Raw genomic sequence first — 23,126 nt, 5'->3', positions numbered from 1 at the left:
GCAGGAAAGTCTAAAACTATTCAAGCATCCTCCAGTTGCCCAGATCTGGAATGTGGACACGGTTGTGGGGAAGGTGTGAGCCCCCTGCTGCAGCTCCTGAAAGGCCAAGCAGAACAGATGCTAAAAGCAAGATCAGGAATCTGAAGGAGAGAGGAAGTGGAATTAGGTGGGAGGGCAGGAGTTGAGGAATTCTTTCCTCAGTGCCAGAGCCAGGGCTGAGAGTGGTGCATATACACATGCATAACACACACATGCATGCACACACATATGCACATATATACATACTCACACACAGGCTCATACATATACTTACACACACATGCTCACACACATATACATATATACATGCACACACTCACACACATGCATACACATATTTACACATACATGCATATATACATGCATGCATGCACACACATATACACATACACATGCACATACTCACACATATGCATACACATATGCACACATACATATACAAATGCATATGCATATACACATACATGCATACACATATATATATACATGTGTATACATGCATGAACACACATATGGACATATACACATATGCATACATACACACATGCATACATACACATACTTACACATGCTCACACACATATATACATATACATGCACACATATGGACATATACACATGCACACACATATACACATACATACATGCACACATGTACACATGCACACAAATATGCACGTATAGACACACTCACACATATGCACACACACATATACACAGGTACATACACATGAACACACACCTGCAAGTGTACATGCACAAACACACATAAACAGGAATGTGCTTACATGTGTGCACACACATATAGACACACAGAGAGACTATTCATCCTCTCCATAACTACAAAATAGGCAGGTACTGCTCACATTCTCATTTGACCAACAAAGATCCCAAGATTCCCAGGCATCCTGTGACCCACTCCAGATCTCACAGCTAGAAGGTAAAGGAACTGGGATGCCAATCCAAGGGACCTCCGTGACCACATGCTACCATCATGTGACAGCACACAGCTGTGTCCCTTCTCTAGCCCCAGAGGGATGGCTGGGTTTGGAATTACCTGGAGGAATTGCTGCTGGGTGAGGGTTTCCAGAAAGGTTTACCCGAGAAGAAAGCACCCAGCCTGAGTGTGGGCACCATCATGCCATAGGCAGGGGTCCCAGAATGAATAAAAGAGAATAGGAGAAAGAGAGCTGAACCCCAACATTCATTGCCCTCTGCTTCCTGGTTGCAGATAAAATGCAACGGGGCACCTCATCTTCCTATCACGTGCCTTTACCACAACCATGGGCTGTATTCCCTAAAAGCATGAACCAAATAAACCCTTGCTTCCTATGTTGCTTTAGTTGAGTATTTAGTCACAGCATCCAGAAATACAATGAATAGGCTCAGTTTATTTATCTGCAGAATGGGCTTCTACAGAAGCCCTTTGTCAGCGCACATGCAATGGTATTGTTTGAAAATGTCTCTCAGCATGTGCCCAGTTTGTGTTTCCCAGGCCATATAAGTTTGTTTCTTAGCCTGATTACAAATAAAGATGACTAAAAGATACTACAGCTAGCACCACACAGGTATGCCTGCTATTGGGGGGTCACACCACTGTCAGACAGGTGTGGGAGGTAGAGTTCTACTGGAAGGTCAAGGCTGATGCTGGCTCACTGTGTCTGTCTGTCAGGTAATGCTGAACTAATCCTACAAAGCTGTGGAAAGCATGCAGACACCCTGATAAAGACGTGAACTTCACAAGTCATGTGCCAGCTGGCCTGTAGTCCTGAGAGCCTGAAGCTTGTGGAGCCTGGGCTTCCAGCTTTGAACCAAAGAGAGACACAGGAAACAAGATGCTTTGGTTGATGAAAGGGATAAGAGGCCTCAGGTCCCTGGTGGTGCCATCTGTTCATGTTTAAATGAACCGTCTCAGTAATTCTCCACTTCCAGCCATGGGCTCAGTACCTTGGCTTTCATTTCACTCATGAGGAGGGGGAAGTCCAGAGAGGTCAGCCAACATTCCTAAGGGCACACAGTGAGCAAGGAGGAGAGCCGGAAGAGCAGTGTGGTCGCCCAGCCCCTTTCTGAAGGACCACATTCCCCTGCCTCTAAAAGGTTTGGGAAGTTACTAGAGGAGACTCACTCAGCAGGGATAAACATTAGCATTGCCCCCACCCCAAAGTTTGAGTCAGGAGGTAATGCATGTCAATGTGCAGGCAGCACTCACACGGGTGGGGGAGTGGACACATCCAGCCTGCTGGGCACTCTCACAGATGGAAACAGCACCAGGCTATGGTAACCAGGATGCTGGGGCAGGGAAGCCATGATATGGACCTTCAGCCCTCTTGTAGGTAGCATAATAGATGCCATTCAAGGCCTATGAACTTGGACCAAAATGAAGACATGATCAAGAAATACAACACAGGGAGTAAAATTAGCTCAAAAGACTAGAAAAATAAACAAATAAAAAACAGCAAATCATTCTATCCAGAGCCAACATGTGAGACTAGAGAGTATTCAGGGAGGCGCAAGGAGGACCTTGATCAAGACAAGAGATGCAAATATCAGGAGAAAAGAAAACAAGCAGAAGGCAGACCCCCGTGGAAGAGTAGGCCTAAACGTATAGAAGCTGATTCTATTAGTTAAAATAGACAAAATGTAGTGGAGCCAACACAAGTTAATGAGTGGTTGTCACAAAGCCTCCCAGGAGGAGCCAGCAGGTTCTGTATCAGTCATGAGAACAATAGTAATTAGCACAGGAAGGAGAAACTTAAAGGACATGGAGAATAAGAGATGTGTTGAGGACTAGATCTTGAAAATCTTGGAAGGCCGAGTGGTGGTGGTTGTGGTGGTGGTGGTGGTGGTGGTGGTGGTGGTGGCGTGCGCCTTTAATCCCAGCACTCAGGAGGCAGAGGCAGGCAGATCTCTGAGTCTGAGGCCAGCCTGGTCTACAGAGTGAGTTCCAGGACAGCCAGGACTACACAGGAAAAATGATCAGGAAACAAAAAAAAGAGTCAGAAAAACAAAACAAAACAAAACAAAACAAAACCAACAACAACAAATGAAAGAATTAATTAATCTTGGAAGAAGGAAAAATAACACAAAGAACAAACAACTGCAAATATAGTGGAAGACATTCGGGGAGAATATATAGAGAGGAAGATAAACAGCTATAGAAGGAACAGAACTATACAGACCTGACAGGAAAGGTCAAGAGGCATGCTCACCCAGACGTATTGATACTTAAAAATGGCAAAGACCAAAAGAGTACATAGAGGATGGACTGCCTAGCTGAATCAACAGTCAGACTGACATAGCATCTAGTAGTCAGGGTGAGTGCAGGAAGACACTTGAATACCATTTTTAAAAATGTATTCATTTTTTTATGTGCACGAGTGTTTGGCCTGCCTGTGTGTCTGTGCACATATGTGCAGTACCTTGGAGTCCAGAAGAAGGCATCAGGGTCCTCTGGGGCTGGAATTTCACACAGTTGTGATCTGAGAGCATAGGTTCTGGAAATTGAACCTCGGTCCTAGGGGAGAGCATCCATTGCTCTTAGCCACTGAGTTACCTTTCCAGCCCCAAATACATTTCTAAAAGGTGCAAGTGTTAACAGTTAGCATCTGTTAAGCCCCAACAGGCTTGTGTGTTTGAACAACTGGTCCCCAGCTGACAGCAGTGTTTGGGGTGTTTGTGGGCCTGGCTATTACAGGCCACTGGGGAGAAGTTTTCAAAGACTTTAGTGTGGTCACATCTCTGTCTTGCACTCTTTCTTGATCCACTCTCATGAGCCACCAACACAGACTGAAGGGCTGTAACCTCCTGCAAGTCTGCCTGGAGCTATCCAGCTACGGTGCTCTGAGGTCACTGGGGTCAGTTTGTTATGCTAAAATATAAGAAATCAGAATCCTGTTTCCTTATTTGATCATGAGTTCTTTCCTCCCTTTTCTTTCATCTCTAAGGTGTGTGTCAGTATAATTGAGGGATCTCTCTCTGTCTCTCTCTGTCTCTGTCTCTCTCTCTCCTCTCTCTCTCTCTGTCTCTGTCTCTGTCTCCTCTCTCTCTCTGTCTCCTCTCTCTCTCTCTCTCTCTCTCTCTCTCTCTCTCTCTCTCTCTCTCTCTCTCTCTCTCCCTTTTCTCAACAAGGTCTCATGTAGCTTAGGCTAGCCTTGAACTTGCTATGTAGCCAAGGATGGAAAGGGAAAGTGGGCCAGGGAGATGGAACTCATAACCACCACAGCCCATAAGTTGTCTAGGTAGTTACACAAATAACCTTTGGTTTGGGGGGTTGTTTTGTTTGCTTGGTTGGTTGGCTGGCTAGCTGACTGGTTGGTTTGGTTTTTTGTTTTATTTTTTGTTTTGTTTTGTTTTGTTTTGTTTTGCAGTGGTAGTGATGGTGTTGGTTTTTGCTTTGTCTGGTTTTGTTTCTTGTTTGTCTTATTGATTTGATTAATCCCAACAGGTTCAAGCTGGCCTGAAATTCATGACAGCCCTCCTGCCTCAGCTTTCTAAGTGCTAGAATGACAGATGCAAGCCACACCTTCACTTCATGTTTCTTTACTTGTTATTAAATCTATTTATCTGTGTCTGTATGGGTGGTGGGGATGTGAGTGTGTCACAGTGCACCTGTGTGGAGTCAGAGACAGGGCATGGCTGTGTCAGCACTCTCCATCAGCCACATAGGACCAAGGATAGAACTCAGGTTGTCAAGCTTGCCAGCAAGAGACTTTACCCATCAAAGCATCTGGCTGCAGCAGATATTCTAATAGTCCTCTTTTCAATCACGGCATAGTGGAATTCACGCAGAGGTAGAGAGAGTCTGTAGGAAGCTTCAACCCTAACAACCACCACCACTAATAATACCTCACATTCTCTGGTGATAATGTGTTGGCTCAGGGGGATTTATTGAAGATCTGTAAATAGACAGCTTTTAAATCAAACATGAATGAATTTCTCTCAAAATGCTCATCTCCCAAGCTCAGCTCTGAGAACCACACAGCTTTTTCAGCCCTAAGTCTAAATGCCATCAGAATCCTCCCAAAAACATATGATAAGGTCTGTGACAGAAATTCTCCTTTCCTGGTACCAATCACCATCTTAGTTAGAGGCTCTGTTGCTGTGATAAAACACCATGAGCAAAAGCAACTGGAAAGAAGAGGTTTATTTCATCTCATACTTGCTGGTGACAGCCCGTCACCAAGGGAACTCCGGGCAGGAACCTGAGCAGAGAAGGAACTGTAAGACTCCCGAAGCTGGGCCTCCGGTCAAGTCCCAGGATGAGCTGGCCAGCACCCCAATGACTCGAGAGAAAACCACACCTGATGCAAACTACAAGAGGTTTTATTATCAGCTAACTGAGGACGAACTCCTTCCACCGTGCAGGGCAGGGGAGTTCGACCCCCAGCAGCGACAGTAGAAGGTTGTTAACAGCTTGCTGAGGAGTTGGGAGGAGTTGGGCAGAGTTTGGCTACCGCTCTTCTCTGGCAGAGGAAAGGAGGGGTGTCCCTGGCACAGGAAGCCAGGCAAGCGCCTGGCTAGGTCTTTTTTACAATTATCGCATCTCTGATTATAAGGTATTGAAACAAAAAAAAAGCTTTTAGCTGGCTATAGAGAACGAAGAGCTTCTTTTTAGCTGTATTTTTAGAGATCAGGGAAAACAAGCTTGGGGGAATGTTTTAGGGGCTTTACCTCCCAGGGAGAAACGCTCTAAGTCGGGGTCTCACAGAACCAATAAGCAGTAGCTGAGGCAGAGAAACTGGAGGGTCGCTCTGTGATGGCTTGTTCCCAGTACTTTCTCAGCCTGCTTTCTTACTGCTCCCAGGACCGACCTGCCCAGGGGTGGCACTGCCCAACCCTCCTTTTAGAAAATGCACCACAGGCTTGCCTACAGAACAATCTGTAGGAACATTTTCTCACTTGAGTTTCTCTTGTTAGCTTGTGTCAAGTTGGAATAAAACTAGCCAGCACAGATAGGAACTCTTATTTCCCACTCCTCTTGTTTCCTGTGGGAAGATTTTTTAAGACAGACACCCCATTGGGCATGCTCAACTTGACTTTTTTTCTCCCAGGCAGCCTTACCCACAGGAAGCACAGTCTCTGCTTCTCTGGGTGAGAAAGTCATGTGGAGAATAAGCAGACTGTTAATCTGATCATAAGCATACACAGAATGCTCCAGACTGTTGATCTGATCATTTGCTTCCACTATGGGGCCCTGGAAAGTGCTCTCAATCTTAAGGTCAAGTTAAAGTATTCCAGCTATAAGACTTTGGGGTGGCAAGGTGTCTCAGATGGTGTAGGCACTCTGATGACCCAAGCTTGATTCCGCACGGCCCACATGTGGTGAAAGGAGCAAGCAAGTTCCTAAAAGTTGTCCTCTGATCTCCACAGGGGTGTGTGTGTGTGTGTGTGTGTGTGTGCAAACCTCCACAAATGTGTGTGACCTACACAAATGTGTGTGTGTGCACGCACACCCCAATAAAAATGACCGTCTCAAGGAGAGATGGCAAATCTGTTGCCTAGAGTAATATAATCCAAGAGTTCTGCATTCTTATAAATTTATATATAAAACTATTGCAACAGACTGCTTGCTACAGTTTCGTTGGTCCACTGAACAGTTCGGATCAACTCATTATCCGACCCTTACATTATCCAGTGCAGTCAAGAGCTGTGACGAGCAGGAAACCCTCCAGCTGCAGGTGTTTAGCATTGCTGTGGCATCCTGACTGTGCAGGGTCTGCTTTAAGAGACCAATGTGTCCTGAGTGACTACAGTGTCTATCGCTCCACGGGGTAAGGAATTGGTGGCCTCGGTCTTTGTGACATTTTAAATCCCTTTGTGGCACCACAAAGTGGATGAATTGAAGTAATGTAAGGAGGAACCAGCTAGATGGCTCAGCGGGTAGAGGTGTTGGCCGCCAACCCTGACAACTTGAGTTTCACGACTTGAGTTCAATTCCCAGGACCCAGTAGGAGAGAATGGACCCCTTCAAATTGCCCTCTGATCTCCACACATGACCTGCAGCCTGCATACCCTCACCCATACACATGTAAATAACGTGTCATTTAAAATTTAAATAACAGAAGTGTGTTATTTCCCCCAAATAGAGGCTAAAAGTCCCCAGTGGCTGTGCACCCTGCAGCAGAAGCACCCTCCTTGCTCCCTTTAGCTCCTGGCATTACCCACAATCCCTGACTTCCATGTGTATCTGTTTTCTCCCCCCTGCAAGAACACTCGTCATTGGGTCTGACGCGCCTGCCCTTGTCCATTGTAACCTCGTTTCCCCTGATGAGATCTGCACAGCCCTAGCTTCTAAATTGGGGTACATTCAGAGGTTCTGTGTGGACATGAATTGGGAGCAATGCACATCATTTAGGAAAAGAGAATCAGGAGGCCCAGGCATCGCCTGTGTGGGAGTGAGAAATTATGGTCTGGCTCAGGAAAGATGCCTAGAAAGTAATGCAAGCTACTATTCACTTACATACTGCACCATCCATGCGAGAGACAGTCGAATGTTAAAAACAGCAACGACACACATGCAACGGACCAGTGTGTTCCACAGCCATGTCTGTCACAGACTCAGTCCTGTGTGCTATTGATGTACTGATGTCACTGGACGCTTACTCTGTAACGGGCCTTTTCGTCACTGTCTGAGTATTAAGTTGTCTCACCCTCAAGTTATTTGTCTGTGGATCCTCATTCACCTCAACTGTAGGGTGCAAATATCTGTTCTTGTATAACAGTCGTCCTCAGCCTGTGAGTTACGACCCTCTTGGGGGTCCAATTACCCTTTCACGGGGGTCACTAAGACCATCGGAAAACACAGGTATTTATATTACAATTCATAACAGCAGCAACGTTACAGTTATGAAGTGACAACAAAATAATTGTATGGTTGGGAGTCAGCACAACATGAGGGACTGTTTTATAGGGTCACAGCATTAGGAAGGGTGAGAACCATTGTTCTATACCAAGACTGTCATGGGAATCCAGTCGGTTAACCTGGGCATGTAGTAAGCATTTCAGACATAGACCTTTAAAGTTTTTGTTACAGACACTGACTTCATTCCATGCATAAGGAAACAGAGACAGGGGAAAGCTAAATAAAGTGTCCAACGTTCAGAGCTAGCAGCTATGGAAGCCTGCTAGGCTAGGATGGAAGCAAGGAATGGGCCCATCAAAACACGAAGAGAGATCAAGCCGCTATTAGATGCTCTGGCCACCAGAGGGCAAGCCGCTATTAGATGCTCTGGCCACCAGAGGGCAGGAGATGCTTGTATTAGAAAGGTGTGACCAGCCACAACTCTTTTTTTTTGTTTTGTTTTGTTTTTTGTTTTTTTTTTTGTCGGTTTTCTACATTAAAAACTGAAAGCTTTCCTGGACGTGGTGGCACACACCTTAATCCCAGCATTTCGGAAGTAGAGACAGGCGGATTTCTGAGTTTCAGGACAGCCTAGTCTACAGAGTGAAATCCGGGATAGCTAGGGCCACACAGAGAAACTCTGTCTTGGGTTGAGGGGACAGGGACAGGGGTCCGAAAGCTTTACCTAACCCAGTGGTCCGTGGTGTATCACAACACTTGAGAGATGAAGGCAGCACGATGAGTCTATCCCCCACCACACAGTGAGTTCAAGGCCAGCTTTGACTACGTGAGATTCTGTCTTTAAAACCAAAAATCAGAAACCTGAAAGTTTTATTGTAGACTTTATACCAATCATTAAAGAAGCTGGTTCAACGTTGTCTATAACCATAAAGATGAGGCACTTGCTGTGAGTATCTAATTCGATCACATCTGTACATGTCTAGAAAGCTGTCCAGTAGATGAAATGCCAGCCAGCATTACATTCAATAGCAGCTCCACTAGGTGAACCCTGCCTGGGCTGAGCCCACTGTGCGGAGGAGTGGTATTCACTGAGGAATGAGAAGCAGGGACCCTCCAGGTACAAGATGGTGCTGGTATGGTCTGCAGCATTAGAGAGGGAAAGAGATTGGGGGTGGGGGGAGGACCTCAGAAAACACTGGAACAAAGGAATGCGGCTGAGCTTGTAAAGCATTGTGGTGAGCTGTCCCTTGGAGTCAGCATAGAGACCTGTTGTATAGCCTCCCTCAGTGTTGACCATCCCGTGCCTTTGGAGAATATGAAGGGAAGGAAGAGAAATGGCCAATCCCTGCGCAATATCCCTACAAACCTGAGAACAGAGTTTAAACTATGAGCCCATGGCATACACTTCAGATTCAAACCATTGGGGCTGTACAGGGTGGGGCTTCTCTGGTGGAAGCCGGCCTTCAGGACCCGGTCTTAAAGGTTACACAGCTGCTGACTCGGGACCCTGGCTCTGTCTCACCACAATCTCTCTCCTCCGTAAGCTCCCCCATTCTGTCCCCAGTACGAAGGAGTGAAATCCCCAGAGGCAACGCTAATCTTTTCTCCCAGGATAGTTTTTTAACTGTCATCTTGACGCAACCAAGGATCACCTGTGGAAAGGATTCTTAATTAAAGACTTGTCCAAATTGGGTTGGGTGGTGGCAATGTCTTGGTAATTGGTGTGGGGACCTCTGTGCCACCGTGAGTGATGCCACTCCTACTCGGGGGTTCTGGACCGTGGAAGAGAAGAAGGCAATCAAGCAGGCCTGCGTGCATTCATTGCTGTCTGCCCTCGTCTGTGGATACGTGCGAGCAGGCTCTTATGTGTCACTTCCCAATGGTGGGCTGTAAACTGGAGGTAAGCGGGTAAGCCGGAAATAAGCCCCTTCTCCCTCCGTTGCTGTCTGTTGGAGCATTTTGTCACAGCAGCAAGTTAAACTAGAGTACCTCCCTTCAGGTGTTTCTGTCAGATATTTGGTCACAAGAATTCAAAAGTATAGATAAGGGGAGCTCTTGCCTGTGAACCTCAAATTCATCCGTGATGTGGGCAAGGCACAGTAATTAGGAGCAGACATCTTAATGGTGCTAGAGTGATGACGCCATCACGCCGGCAGCCGCAGGACGGGGTGGGGGGAATGTTGTTGGCTACGGGAGAGTTGCCTCATCAAGTTGTCTCCTCGTTGCTACTTCCAGACATTGGACTTCAGTGTGATGAGCCCTCCTGGAAGGCTCAAAGTGGCCATTTACAGCCACTTCTTAGCGAGCCACCTTCTTAGCGTCTTTGCTCACATTTTCAGGCGCTTTATGTGAGAGTTCTTTGTAGATGAGGATAGCCCCATGGTTATCACAAACACTGCTGAGAGTTCTCAGGTGTAGAGCAAGGTAGCCCCGTGGTTACCACTTATGTTGCCTTGTTTCCCAGCCATTTGTTCTTCCAGTGTTTCCAGGTTTCAGACACGTTTTCATCTTTCACGTAATCAAGCAGAGCAACATGTCACCTTACGAATGGCATGCTTCCTTCACATCAAACTGTTTCCCTGTCTCCGGGCAGGTGACAATTTACCAGGATTTCCCTTGGCTCTCCGATTCCATCATTACATCATCTTTAAGTTCATGCAGATTTATTCATGGACTATTAGGGGAAGCTTGACATTTTTTAACCTTGTTTATTGCATCATTAAAAATAAAAATAAAAGCCAAAGGGTGTTGGACCCCCGGGGCCCAGGTATAGAGAACGCGACCCCCAGAAACACAGTTTGACAATAGATCGTTGTAATAACAAGAGGTTTTTATTCCAACACGCTTCGGGTTGCTCAGCCTCGCAGGGAGAGTCAACCCCGATTGTCTAAAATACAGCTAATTTATAATTTTTGTGAAGGGGCTCACACAGCTATTTTATTATTGGCTAATAAAGCAACAGTATAATTTTAATTTGGCAGAAAACTTAGTCAGCAATCAGCAAGGTCAAAGCAGTTTGTAGTTTTCCTCAGAATTCAGACCAAGGGGGGGGTAGGGAAGTTTTCTCAAGGACAGTGGTTTCTGGCAGCTGTGGTCTTTATGACCACTAGTCTGTCCCTGCAGATAGGGAAGGGGCTGGGTGGCCTTGAATTTGTTTACACTGGCAGGGAAAGGGAGGATTCTTTATGCAGCAGGAGGCAGCCAAAGATAGAGAGTGGCTGCTGCAGACAGCTCGCAGCAGGAGATAGCATAAGATCAGGGAAACGAGCTCTGCAAGTAACTTTGGTATATATTAATTAAGCTAAAAACTATATTTCTTCAAAGGCAGCTGGGCAGTGGTGGCCTATGCCTTTTATCCCAGCACTCAGGAGGCAGAAGCAGGCAGAGCTCTGAGTTTGAGGCAGGCCTGGTCTGTAGAGTGAGCCAAGGCTGCACAGAGAAACCCTGTCTCAAAAACAAACAAACAAACAAACAAAACAAAACAAAACAAAACAAAACAAAAACCCAAAACCAAAACTAAACCAAACCAAACAAAATACCCAAAGGGCAGAGAGATGGATGGTTCAGCAGTTAATGGTGCTCATTGCTTTTCCAAAGGACCTATGTTTGGGTCCCAGCACCCACCCTGGGCAGCTCACAACCACCTGTAATCCAGCTCCGGAGGGCTTGATGCTATCTTCTGGTCTCTGTAGGCTCTCACATACCACACACACACACACACACACACACACACACTGCACACACACACACACACACACACACACACTGCACACACACACACTGCGCACACACACACAATGCACATACACACATGCAAATACACACATACACACACATGCACATATATACACATACACGCACATACACACAACATGCACATACATGCACACATGCACTAAAAATAACTTTAACTTATTAAAAATGAAAACTTCCTTCACATATGCATGATCTCATATGTGTTTTTTCTTGCATCCATCCTGTCCTGCAAGCCTGGCACTTGCTTCTCCTTCACTGCAGCTCCTGCAGCTTCTATGACTTCTATGACTGCAAGCTTCATGAATTCCCAAGCCGGAAAGGCACTCATCTGTGGTTGAAGAACACAAGTTCCCTCCATCACCTCGCCTCAATTAAAACCTCTGTGCAGGAAACCAGGAAGGCATTAGCAATCTTTGCAACTAAGTCTACAATGTATGTCTCCTCTATCAGAAAGCTTCAAAAGTCATGTTTTCATCAGACAGCCTCCTAACTAGAAATGCCCTGACAAACATCTCCACTATATTTTTAACAATAATCTCATAAAAAGGGGGGGGGGCATATTGTTGGGAGAGGTGTAAACTCTTACATTTCAGGTATTTTGAAGGTGGTACTAGTGTATAACCTCTTTTTTGCTACGATAAAATGCTAATAAAAAGCAAGGCAAAGAGGAAAGGGTTCACTTCATCTTATACTTCCAAGTGATGGTCCACCATGAGGAACACTGAGGCAGGAGCTGAGGCAGAGACCATGGAGACCATGGAGAAATCACACTTAATGGCTTGCTCTCCTAGCCTTGCTCAGCCTGCTTTCTTATATAACACAGGACCTCCAGCCTAGGGATTGACACTGCCCAGAGTGGGCTTGTCCCTTCTATGTCAATCACTAATAAAGAAAATGCCCACAGACCAGTCTGATGTAATCAATTCTTCAACTGGAGGTTTCCTCCTTCCAGGTGAGTCTGGCTTGTGTCAAGTTGGTCAAAACTAGTCAGTACAGCCAGGCCCCTGTTTTTCTTTGTTAGTCTCCACATTAATGGTTTATCCTCCTCTGTCGTCCAGATTCTTACAGTACTTTAGAAAGACATTAATCATTTGCCTTAAGACTCAAGAGGTGGGTGGCTGTGTTATTAACATACAAGAATTAGGAAGCTCTAAATTTAGCTGATTCCCTAGTGGAAGGGAAATGTTGAAACTTGTCATAATATGGAAGACACTGCTCATTTGTAATGGAATTTGATGCAGTTTTAACTTTTAAAAAGACAATCTTTGTTTTGTGGCACTGCTCACTATTGAGAGTCAATTTGACAGGAGAAAAAAAAAATCAGAGAATATCATAATCTAGACCAGAAAAATACCCAATGATCAAAGATGGGCAAACCCAGGAAAGCATGATAATAATGATTGTAATCCTACGAGCAAGATAAATAAATATCCATATATTCTTACTGATGATATATACATACATACATACATACATACATACATACATGCATGCATGCATACATACATACATGCATACATACATACATGCATGCATGCATACATACATGCATACATACATGCATGCATATATACATACATGCATACATACATACATACATACATACGAGAATTCCTAGTAGTAACTTCTGAAGGAATGGAAAGAAAAAGTGGGCACTGGAGCACCCAGTAATTATGCCACAGCACCCTAGCATAGGTCTAGGGGTGTAGCTCAGTATACCTGCCTAGCACACAAAAGACCCTGAGCTCAGTCCCCAAGCATCCCTCAGAAAGACAGGAGCCAAAGACAGTATTCATAATAGCTTTGGAAGCTTTAAGGAGAAACAGAATACCTGCAGTCTCCAAGTGGCTCTCCCAAAATATTCAATTAGCAGGATGCTTCTTTTCCTCTGTAAAAGAGTTTTTCTTTATCTAAAGCAATAAAGTGTCCACTACCCAATCCGTGGGGTAGCAGACACATACACGGATGCTATGCTAGATGCACTCATTAGTTTGCACCAAGTACAGCCGTTGGTTACCCCAGCGTTCCCCTCTCCTACAGGAAGCATGGCAGACCGTGGCTGGGATCACCAGGGAGCGCACCATCAGATGAGTCTAGGCCAACCCGACTATGACTTGCAAGCTGCGGTTCCCAGCGGCCCAGTGCGCAAGTCATTCCATCAGTAACAATGTTTCTTTTCCAAAGAAATGTTGAACTAGGAGCTGAATAGTGATTGGCTTAGTATACACCCTGAATAAATCATCCCCTGGTACCTAGAAAATAACTAGAACCCTGGTGACAACAAGAATACCGCAAAAATGTCATCATATTTTCAATAAACACACCCAAATTCTTCCAGGGGGTGGATGTTCAACACCCATCTTCAAGTGTTCTAAACTCATGGTGCATTTAGAAAGGCCAGAAAGGAGAAACTAGCAACAGTGGTGGAGAGCTGAGGTCCCTCTTGTCTTAGGGTTTTACTGCTCTGAAGAGTGACCATGACCAAGGCAACTCTTATAAAGACTACATTTGACTGGGGCTGGCTTAAGGTTCAGAGATTCATTCAATTATCATCAAGGCAGGAGCATGGCAGTATCTAGGCAGGCGTGGTGCAAGAGGAGCTGAGAGTTCCACCTCTTATTCCGAAGGCAGCTAGCAGCAGACTTCCAGGCAGCTAGGACAAAGGTATTAAAGCCCACAGTGACACACCTACTCCAACAAGACCATACCTCCTAATAGTGCCACTCCCTGGGCTAATTGTGTACAAGGGTCAAGGTCACCAGTAATAAGATAGGATCCTGAGCTCTCAGATTTGATTAAATGAGGGGCATTCTATCTCAGGGGGCGGGGGGGGTGTCTCCATCAAGATCTGTAACCATAGTCTAATAGAAGAGCACAGAGAGATTCACATTAAAGGACATGTTCCAAAATTCCTACACAGAAGGCGGCAAAAGCCTGAGGAAGAGCTGAGCAAACATCATCGGGAAGAGGAGGAAACAAAACGGATACATTTAATTGAGACATTGAGACACAGTGTAATTTCAGACTGGAACAGTAACAACAAAGACAGGAAAACTACCGTGTCCCCAGCCTATCCTTGTGTTCTGTCCGTCTACAGTTATTTGGAAATTAAGTTTTCCAAAGCCAATGTAGTTGCTATTTTTTTAATTTAAAACTATTTTGAGACAAGGTCTTGTGTAGTTTAGTATCATCTCAAACTCCTTGTGTAGCCAGCCGGTCCCGAAGCCCTGACTGTCCTGCCTCAGACTTCTCAGGGTTGCTATCATTAGTGATATGCAAACTGATGTCCCCACTGAGTGTCATAGTGAACTTGTGGACATTAACAGGAATATGAGCCTACTAAATGCTTGGTAATTTTTACTTTAGAATTTATTTATTTGTTTTTGAGCAATTTGATGGCTCTATATTTAGCAAAATATGCACGACTGCACCTTTCTCTTTAGGAAAAAAAAATCCTACTTTTCAGAGTAATCATATTTAACCAGTGTGGTGGTCTGAATACGTATGGTCCCCATAGAATCATGTGTTTAAATGCATGGTCCATAGGGAGTGGCGCTATTAGGAGGTGTGGCCTTGTTGAAGGAAGTGTGTCACTGTGGGGGTGACTTTGAGGTCTCATATGCCCAAGCTGTACCCAGTATGGTATAAATCTTCCTCTACCTTCGGATCAAGATGTAGAACTCTCAGCTCCTCCAGCACCATGTCTGCCATGTTTCCCACCATGATGACAATGCACTGAACCTCTGAACCTGTAAACCAGCCCCCAACGACATGTTGTCCTTTATAAGAGTTGCCTTGGTCATGGTGTCTCTTCACAGCAATAAAACCCTAACTAAGACAACCAGTGTTACATTTAAATACTGACATACTCTATTTACATATGATAATACCACGAGTGGCTTCTTTGAAAGTGTTCTTTTGAAAATAATTAAGAAATCCAGGTAAAGAGGGATAAAAATGTTTAATTGTTGAAATACATTGGCAAACTGAGATCCTTATACTGCTGTCATGAGTGCATACACACATTGTTAGCAAATTAAGCATTTCCCAGATACCCCACTAAACATTAACTGTCCTCAGTTACGTCCTAAGAGACAGTGCAGAGTTAACATGATGAGATGCTCAGGCTACACAAGGGGAGAACAGGCAACTGGGTGGCTGGAGACTATTTATAATTTAAGCCTTTGACTGAAGAAAAGAGGACTTTAAAAAGAATCCACATGTGTATAGCATGCACATTTAACGAGTTCATTTTCAAATGCTGCAATGTTCTTAACAAAGGGAATTCTCCCAGCATGTAAATAAAAATTTTAAACCAACTAGTAAAAAAAGGGAGATGGTTATAAGAATCCATTTACCAACTTTACAGCTAAAAAATAATGACATAGAAACATCAAAGACAAGAGGCAATATATTACTTCAGGTAATTCCTTTATGTGGCCCTATGACCTTGTTATAAATACAATAAGGATTGTGTCATATAAAAACTATCAAAAGATTATCAGTGAAAAGACATGCGCTTGGTGACCTGTGCTGGATGGCCAGGAGGGGAAACACCACGGTGTGGAGCCTGGTGGCCCAGGCCGGGTAGCAACAGCCTTTATGGTCTCTCACTGGTGGGTGGCACAAAGTCCCTTCTATGACCACAACATCCAGTATGGACCCATGGTCTTCACTACACAGCTAGGATTCGGGCGAGGTGGCACAGCAGGAACGACCTTTCGGAATTTGTTTGAAGATATCTGTGTTCATTCAGTGTCCCGGGAGCCAAGTTCCTTCCAAATTCATGAGCAAGCTATAAAGGAAAAACAAGAAAAGGGGAAGGAAAATAATTAGCACATTAAAAAAAAATCACAACTTAGACAAAAGTGCATGTCCTAAGCCTGCAAATTATTTAGCTGAATTGTTTTTAAGCAGAGTGTGTTCAATAGCCAGTCAACAGTTACTTAAGATTCAGTGCTGGGCAGTATAGTTCTAAACATTGGTAATATTTAAATAAAGAGATCAAATCGGATGCTGAGAGACTTGTAAAATATAATTAAAATTAAAATACAGAATAACAATGGTCAGACCAGGCTGTGTGCACATCAGCACTGAACTCACACTATAGATCATGCAGTGATAACTTCCCGACACGGTACTGCAGGGGGGACCTATGCATCCGTAGCCTGTGCAGCTCCCCTGGGGAAATGCTGATGAAACTGGCCCACACTGGCATCTGAGAGCCATCTCATAAACTGCTGTTTGCTGGCTTTGTGGAAAGCACATCTTATGCCATCCATCACTTCCCTTCTGGGTAGAGGATGCCTCTTAAAAAGTCACAGCTCTATGGCCGTGGTTTCCACTCTGGAGCCAGGTGTCATCATGTAAGTGGTGCTAACATCGAGTCATTCCTCGATTTGGCTCAAGATGCAGTCCACTGCGCTCACGAATCGAATCCCATTCAGAAAGGCCGTGGTGTTAGCCAAAAATAGTGCAGTCTGCCCTTCGTATCAGAAGCTTCCCAGGACAGTCCATGCATCGAGATTCTGCCCAAGGATGGGCCTGGAGCATCACGGGTGTCGGAGTGTCACAGACAAGTGGCATAATGGACACACAGTCACTCAGGAAAAGCTTTCAGGTGATTCAAAGGTGAGGCAGAGGGAAACCAGGACCGACTGACTGCTTAGAGACACTGTCAGAGACAGAGCAGACAGCAGAGGATGAGAGTCAAAGAATGGATCCAGGAACAGTGAGCGAGCCACTTAAAGCCATGGGGGCTGTGTCAGCAGTAACTGCTAAACTGTTACTAGGGAACTTCTGACCCCCCACACACAAGGGCAAGTGAGAAAGCTGAGCCCCAGCACAGGTCACCTGGGGTCTGTGTGCAGCAGAGGGAACCAGGTTTTCAGCATGAGTCTATAGGACCCCTCTTCTGATCAGTTCTCACACTTTTGAAACACATCACCAGCATTACAGGGGGAGGGGAGAATGGTAGCGCAGGCTGGCATTCTTCCAGCTCGGCCTACCCAGGAGGCATGTCCCACAGGGACTTTTACAAGGGACAAAATGACAGCAAGCCAGGAAATTCTGTGTGGGGAAGGGGGGCACTCTATTCAAATAAATACTAGACTTAAAAAAAAATCCTTGGTGAATTTTCAGGAGCTGGGGGGGGGGGGTGAGGGGTGGATTCCAGTCTTTATAAATCTCTATGCTGCCTCTCTGATGAGCCATTCTCCAGAGAACAATTCTAAGGCTGCTGTGGCTTCCCTTAAGTAGACCCTGCATGTCCCAGCCCTCCAGCAAGAAAACTACTCAGTCTCCATCAGGAAACTTCTCAGTCTCTACCAACTCCAGGATGGACCCTGACTGGACAAGAGATGACCTTAATAGCAAAGAACTCTTGTTTCTGGTCTGCTAGAGTCTAGGTTCTGGGGGAGGGGAGGTATATGAAGAAGGGGTTGGGAGGAAGAAGAGAAAAAGGTGGGGGAAGAGGGAGAGAAAGGGGAATAGGAAGGAAGAAGATAAAGACACAGGCAATGATGAAAGCAAGAGCTACTTACCATTCATTCTGTCTAGTCACAACAACAACCACTATGTCTAAGCAAAAGACCCATTCTATAGATTATAAAACTGAGGCCACAAGGGAAAGGTAACCCATTCAACCAGCCTGTGGAAGAGCCTGAATTCAAGCCTGAAGGCTGACTTTGAACAGATGGACTCTCTTGGGAAACAGCCCTCCTGAAAGGGGAGGCTTCAAAAGAGGTTAGGCCTTTTTGCCAAGACCAACACGCAGTGGAGTGCCAGACAGAATATGCCATAGGACATGTCTCCTCTTGGACACAGTATCTACACATTGTGTGCTGATCCTCATGGGATTCCTAGCCAGAGTCTCCCTGGCTGAGGTCTCCATCTGTCATTCAAGCCCTAAGCCCTCCCAGGTTTTGGTGCACCCTGGTGTTTTAGGCAGGCATGCAGTTTGTTCTTATGAAATCAATTATACTGCATTTGTGAAAAAATGAAGAGAAAGCATGGCAGCAGGGAAGACAGTGGACCAGAGCTTCCAAGATGTCAAACCAGCATTCGAGATCTCTAAGATGCACACAGAAACTACAAGCAGTTCCTCATCATAGCAGGAAAATACACGGAGGAGATAATTGAGGAAAATACAAAGTACCTCGTGAGTATCCGGCCGTCATGTTATCTTCCTCTAATCTTAGAGAGAGAATAACAGTTAGTGTTCAGATTTTTAAAAGCTCATTATATTTTCCAAAAAGCTACAAGCTTCAAATAGTCTCATACACACGTACATGCACACATGTACATACACACGTGTGCACATGTACACATACATGCACACACATGTGCACACACACACTTGCTTGTAGGAATCATAAAGGAGGGTGGGCAAGATGGGTCCAAGGGTACAGGAACCCACTGCCTAAGCTTCATCCTAGAGCCCACATGTATAGAACTGACTGCTGCAAATTGCCCTCTGATCTCCACATGCAAACACACACTGGGTATATTAAGATGTGATGAATGATAAAGCAAGCAGTACCAGACAACAAATAATGACAGTGTGTTTAAAATGAGGTGATATAGCTTTGTGAGCAGTGCTTTTCCCTGTAGCCACCACACTGCTAAGTCCCCCTTTGTGATATGGAAATACAGGCCATGTTTGCAAGCATTCCGTCAACTTGCTTAAATGCTGGTTTCCCCTTTCACACTCATCAGCACTGAAATTAACCGGAAATCGAGGTTATCTGTGGTGCACATGAATAAATAAAACCCCTATTCGCAATCTCCAAGCAAACTGGGCTTTCGTGGAGGTTGCTTTAACATGTGGGCGGCACTTTTGAGAAACGGTGACAGGGAACACATAGTTCACACGGGGCGGGGCTCACTGCCACTGTGGAACATGTGGTTAACTCAGGTAGGTGGAAAATATAAATTGCATTTGTCTTTGAGACCAAGGAGATAGTTCAGTCGGCAAGGTAAAGTGCCTGCTGGGCAAGCATGACAGCCCGAGTTCGAGCCCCCAAACCCACAATTACAAAGGAAACCTCGCACGGAGCATGCTCTTGTAAGCCCAGTGCTGTGCAGGCAAAGGCGGCTGGATCAATCACTGGGCTTGCTGGCCAGCCAGAGTAAAGGACTTGGAAGGTTCCAAGTTAGTGAAAGGCCCTGTCTCCAAAAGGAAAGACAGCTCCCAAGGATCACCAGGGCCTCTCCTCTGACCCTCACATACACATGAATCTGCACACTCATAAGTGCATACATGCACATACACAAACATCCACACCCATACATGTGTGCACACCCATACACACACAAGCACCCAGAAATGTAAATGTGTACACATACATATACAAATACTCACCCACATACATACACCTACACACATAGACACACCCATACACAAACACCAATTCCCATACACACACACAACACCTACACCTATACATACTCCTATACACACACACACAGACACAAACACCCACACCTATATATTCTCTCTCTCTCTCTCTCTCTCTCTCTCTCTCTCTCACACACACACACACACACACACACACACACACACACACACACACACTTTTGTTTTGAGGAAATAGCCCACAAAACCCTTGCTTACTCTTCTGCACAGTCTTTGTTTGACTAGACGCCATGTTGACAGCTTCAGAGGGCAGGCCAACATACACTCCTCCATAGTTTCTTTAAGAAAAGAAATCAGATCAAGTTAAAGGGTGCTACAGAGATAGAAGCATCGGAAAACAGAGCATGGGCCATTCTAAACAATTATGTGATCATGAAGACAACTCAGGACGTTTCAAAGCACATTTGGGTTTCTATGTTAGAAGGAAGCTTTGGGGAAATAGCTGTATTAAATCAGTAAAACGTTTAAATATCTTGCTTTTGATGGGAAAGAAGTGAGCTAAGACAGCCGAGTGATGGGTCGAGGAATGTGTGCCAGCTGTCAATCACCACTTATGACAAATTCAGAGATCCCTGTGGGGTGAGGCAATGTAGTATATTCAGGAATCACTTCCTCATAGGGAAAGACGTGTGTGTCATATGGCAGAGAGCCCAGGGGTGCAGTGCGGAGCGGAGCAGAGTAAACCCGAGGAAGAGCAAGAGAAAGAAGTGGAGAGGTGAGGAGGAGAAGTCACCTCAAGGACAGGAGTGGACCGCACAGAGCCACACACAGGGCAGAGCTTGCCAGGCTGAAGCCGAGATTCCTAGTCTGTGCTGGTGCACATCCTGGCCAATATCCCGGCTGTGTTCTGTTCCTGGGCTAGTGTGATTACATACATCCATGCACTACGGCCAAAGCTACTCACGTGAAACCAGCCATGGCAACACACATACCTCCTCTTGTCGTCTTCCGTTATCGAGTCTTCTGTTCTAAAAGGGGCCAAGCACACCTGCGTGAGCTTCTTGGCTGCAAACCAGACACTTCGTCCTCGGTCGCGAGCAAAGTGGAGGGAACAGGGCCCCTGGTTCACATTCACTATCACCCTGAGCCTCTGCAGCACAGCACTCTGGCTGGCTCTGACCACACAGTCAAGACTGAGCAATGTATCAAAATGGATAAACTCAGCAAATGCTAAAAAGCCCAATGACCAAAGAAGGGGGGAGCATCTGAGACTGAAAAGGCCACAAAATTGGATGTCAGAAAGCTGATACCCACTCCACCCTCCCCCAGTGATCGACAGTGACAAGTTGCCTGGATCCCCTCTGTAAAATAAGGCATGAGCCGGTGACCCCTCAAACTCCTTCCTGCCCTTGCTGTGATATGGGCCCCTTGTGCCACCAGAGAAGCCCAACCAAGAGTACTGAGTCTTCTCTCATGAGAAAGAGTTACTGCCAACTTGATTTCCCTTTGTTCAAAAACTGAGCCATTAATACACATTCTACTACAAAGAGCAGGAAAACGTTCCAAAGAAAGTTCCTAGGGGTCTCTCTTCCTCAAAACACATAGTGTCAGTGCTGCGGACATACCTCAGTTGTTAAATGACTTGTGGTGTAAGTGGTAAAACCCTAGTTTGAACTCCAGAAGCCAGACATGATGATGTATGCNTATAATCCCAGCAGTTTGGAGGGCAGAGGCAGGCCAACATTTGGAGATCGCTGGCTGACCAGCTGTACCATATTGCTCAGCCAAAGGCCAGTGACAGACAGTCTCTGTCTGAGAAAACAAAACAAACATCTCAGGTAAAACACCTGAGCTTGATCAACCTCTGGTCTCTACATGCATGTGTGCACACACATGCACATACACTCACACAAATGTACACATATGTGTATACACATACATTGATGGCCTGGCATGTTTGTGTCCTAGGCTCAGTTTAATAACTAACATCTCAGGATTGATTTTTGTACCAGTATCAATATTACTTTTACTCAAACAAACAAAATGGGGACATCCTGTAAAATTACATCTGAGCTTGACCTCAGGCCTCTGGGTGCCTCTAACAGACTCTTTGCTTATGCAGGAGGAGTGCACATTCCACAAAAATTCCTCTGCCCATCTCTAAGGGGGACACTGTCCTGGGGCCCTGGTTAGTGCACACAGGTTACTTTTCTTAGAGAAAGGCGATGTTGTACATTGCGGTCATCCAGAAGGGACCACAATCAGAACAGACACCAAACACCTCCAACCCCCCTCACTGAATCTTCAGATTCTAGCGGAGGTCCCGCTACGGTTTTACCCATGTGGAATTTAGGTCAGGTCCCACCATAGCTATGCACACACCTGTGATCTCCCTCATTGCCAGCAGATCTGACAGTCACTGGATGAATACTGCCCATGAGCACAGTGACACTGAGATTGTCATTTACAGAACTCAGCCCAGTATTTACACGCATCTTGGTCATCAGTTTCACTTGCCCTTGCAGAAGAGCCAAATCCTCTGTAACTGAGGAGCGTCAGAGCCACGCTGTACCAGACACAGGGTGGTGCACATCTCTGAGGCTTAATAAGATGATATTTACTACTTTAAGCTAAAATGGAGTCATAAATCCATAGCTCAGGTGACAGGGAAACAGCGGCGAGAAGCTCAGGCACGATGATCAGAACTGTGCTATGTGCTGTGGTCCCGAGTGACTCACACTATCGTGAAGGCATCATTTGTGAAGCTGAATGTAACTGGTAGGTTTGCACATGCATCATGTCTCGTGGCTTCTTCTCCACATTCGATTCCAGCTGTGTCTTCTAACTTGTTCTTCTTCTGCCTAACTCTGATTCAAAGCTTAACTTTCCCAAATACGAGAAAACAGTAATGTTTTAATATTTATTTTTAATTGTGTGTCTATTCCTCTGTGTGTGTGTGTGTATGTGTGTGTGTGTGTGTGTGTGTGTGTGTGTGTGTGAGAGAGAGAGAGAGAGAGAGAGAGAGAGAGAGAGAGAGAGAAAGTCTATCTGTCTGTCTGTGGGTATGTGCACATAAGTATGTCAGTGCTGCGGACATACCTCAGTTGTTAAATGACTTGTGGTGTAAGTGGTAAAACCCTAGTTTGAACTCCAGAAGCCAGACATGATGATGTA

The 23,126-nt window shown here is 45.4% G+C and overlaps 1 protein-coding gene across 2 annotated transcripts in view; it reads right to left on the bottom strand.

Moving 5' to 3' along the window:
- Window positions 1–15,518: 15,518 nt before the first annotated feature.
- The window catches only part of C10H12orf75 (chromosome 10 C12orf75 homolog), a 43,011-nt gene continuing 35,403 nt past the window's right edge, over window positions 15,519–23,126 (bottom strand). Inside the window, exons 3-6 of one of the 2 annotated variants that reach the window (XM_021175113.2) lie at window positions 20,945–20,980; window positions 20,211–20,290; window positions 18,753–18,785; window positions 15,519–16,391 (exon numbers count right to left, since the gene is read on the bottom strand). In XM_021175113.2, coding sequence (XP_021030772.1) covers window positions 16,381–16,391; window positions 18,753–18,785; window positions 20,211–20,290; window positions 20,945–20,980 — 160 coding nt within the window. In that variant the 3' untranslated portion in view covers window positions 15,519–16,380. Of the gene's footprint in view, window positions 16,392–18,752; window positions 18,791–20,210; window positions 20,291–20,944; window positions 20,981–23,126 lie in introns of both variants that reach the window. The other variant, XM_021175114.1, reaches the window with a different exon arrangement.

The sequence above is a fragment of the Mus caroli genome, chromosome 10 (assembly GCF_900094665.2).
Source record: "Mus caroli chromosome 10, CAROLI_EIJ_v1.1, whole genome shotgun sequence".
Lineage (NCBI taxonomy): Eukaryota > Metazoa > Chordata > Mammalia > Rodentia > Muridae > Mus > Mus caroli.
The sequence above is the reverse complement of the archived record's forward strand: the minus strand, read 5'-3'. Positions and strand labels throughout refer to the sequence as shown.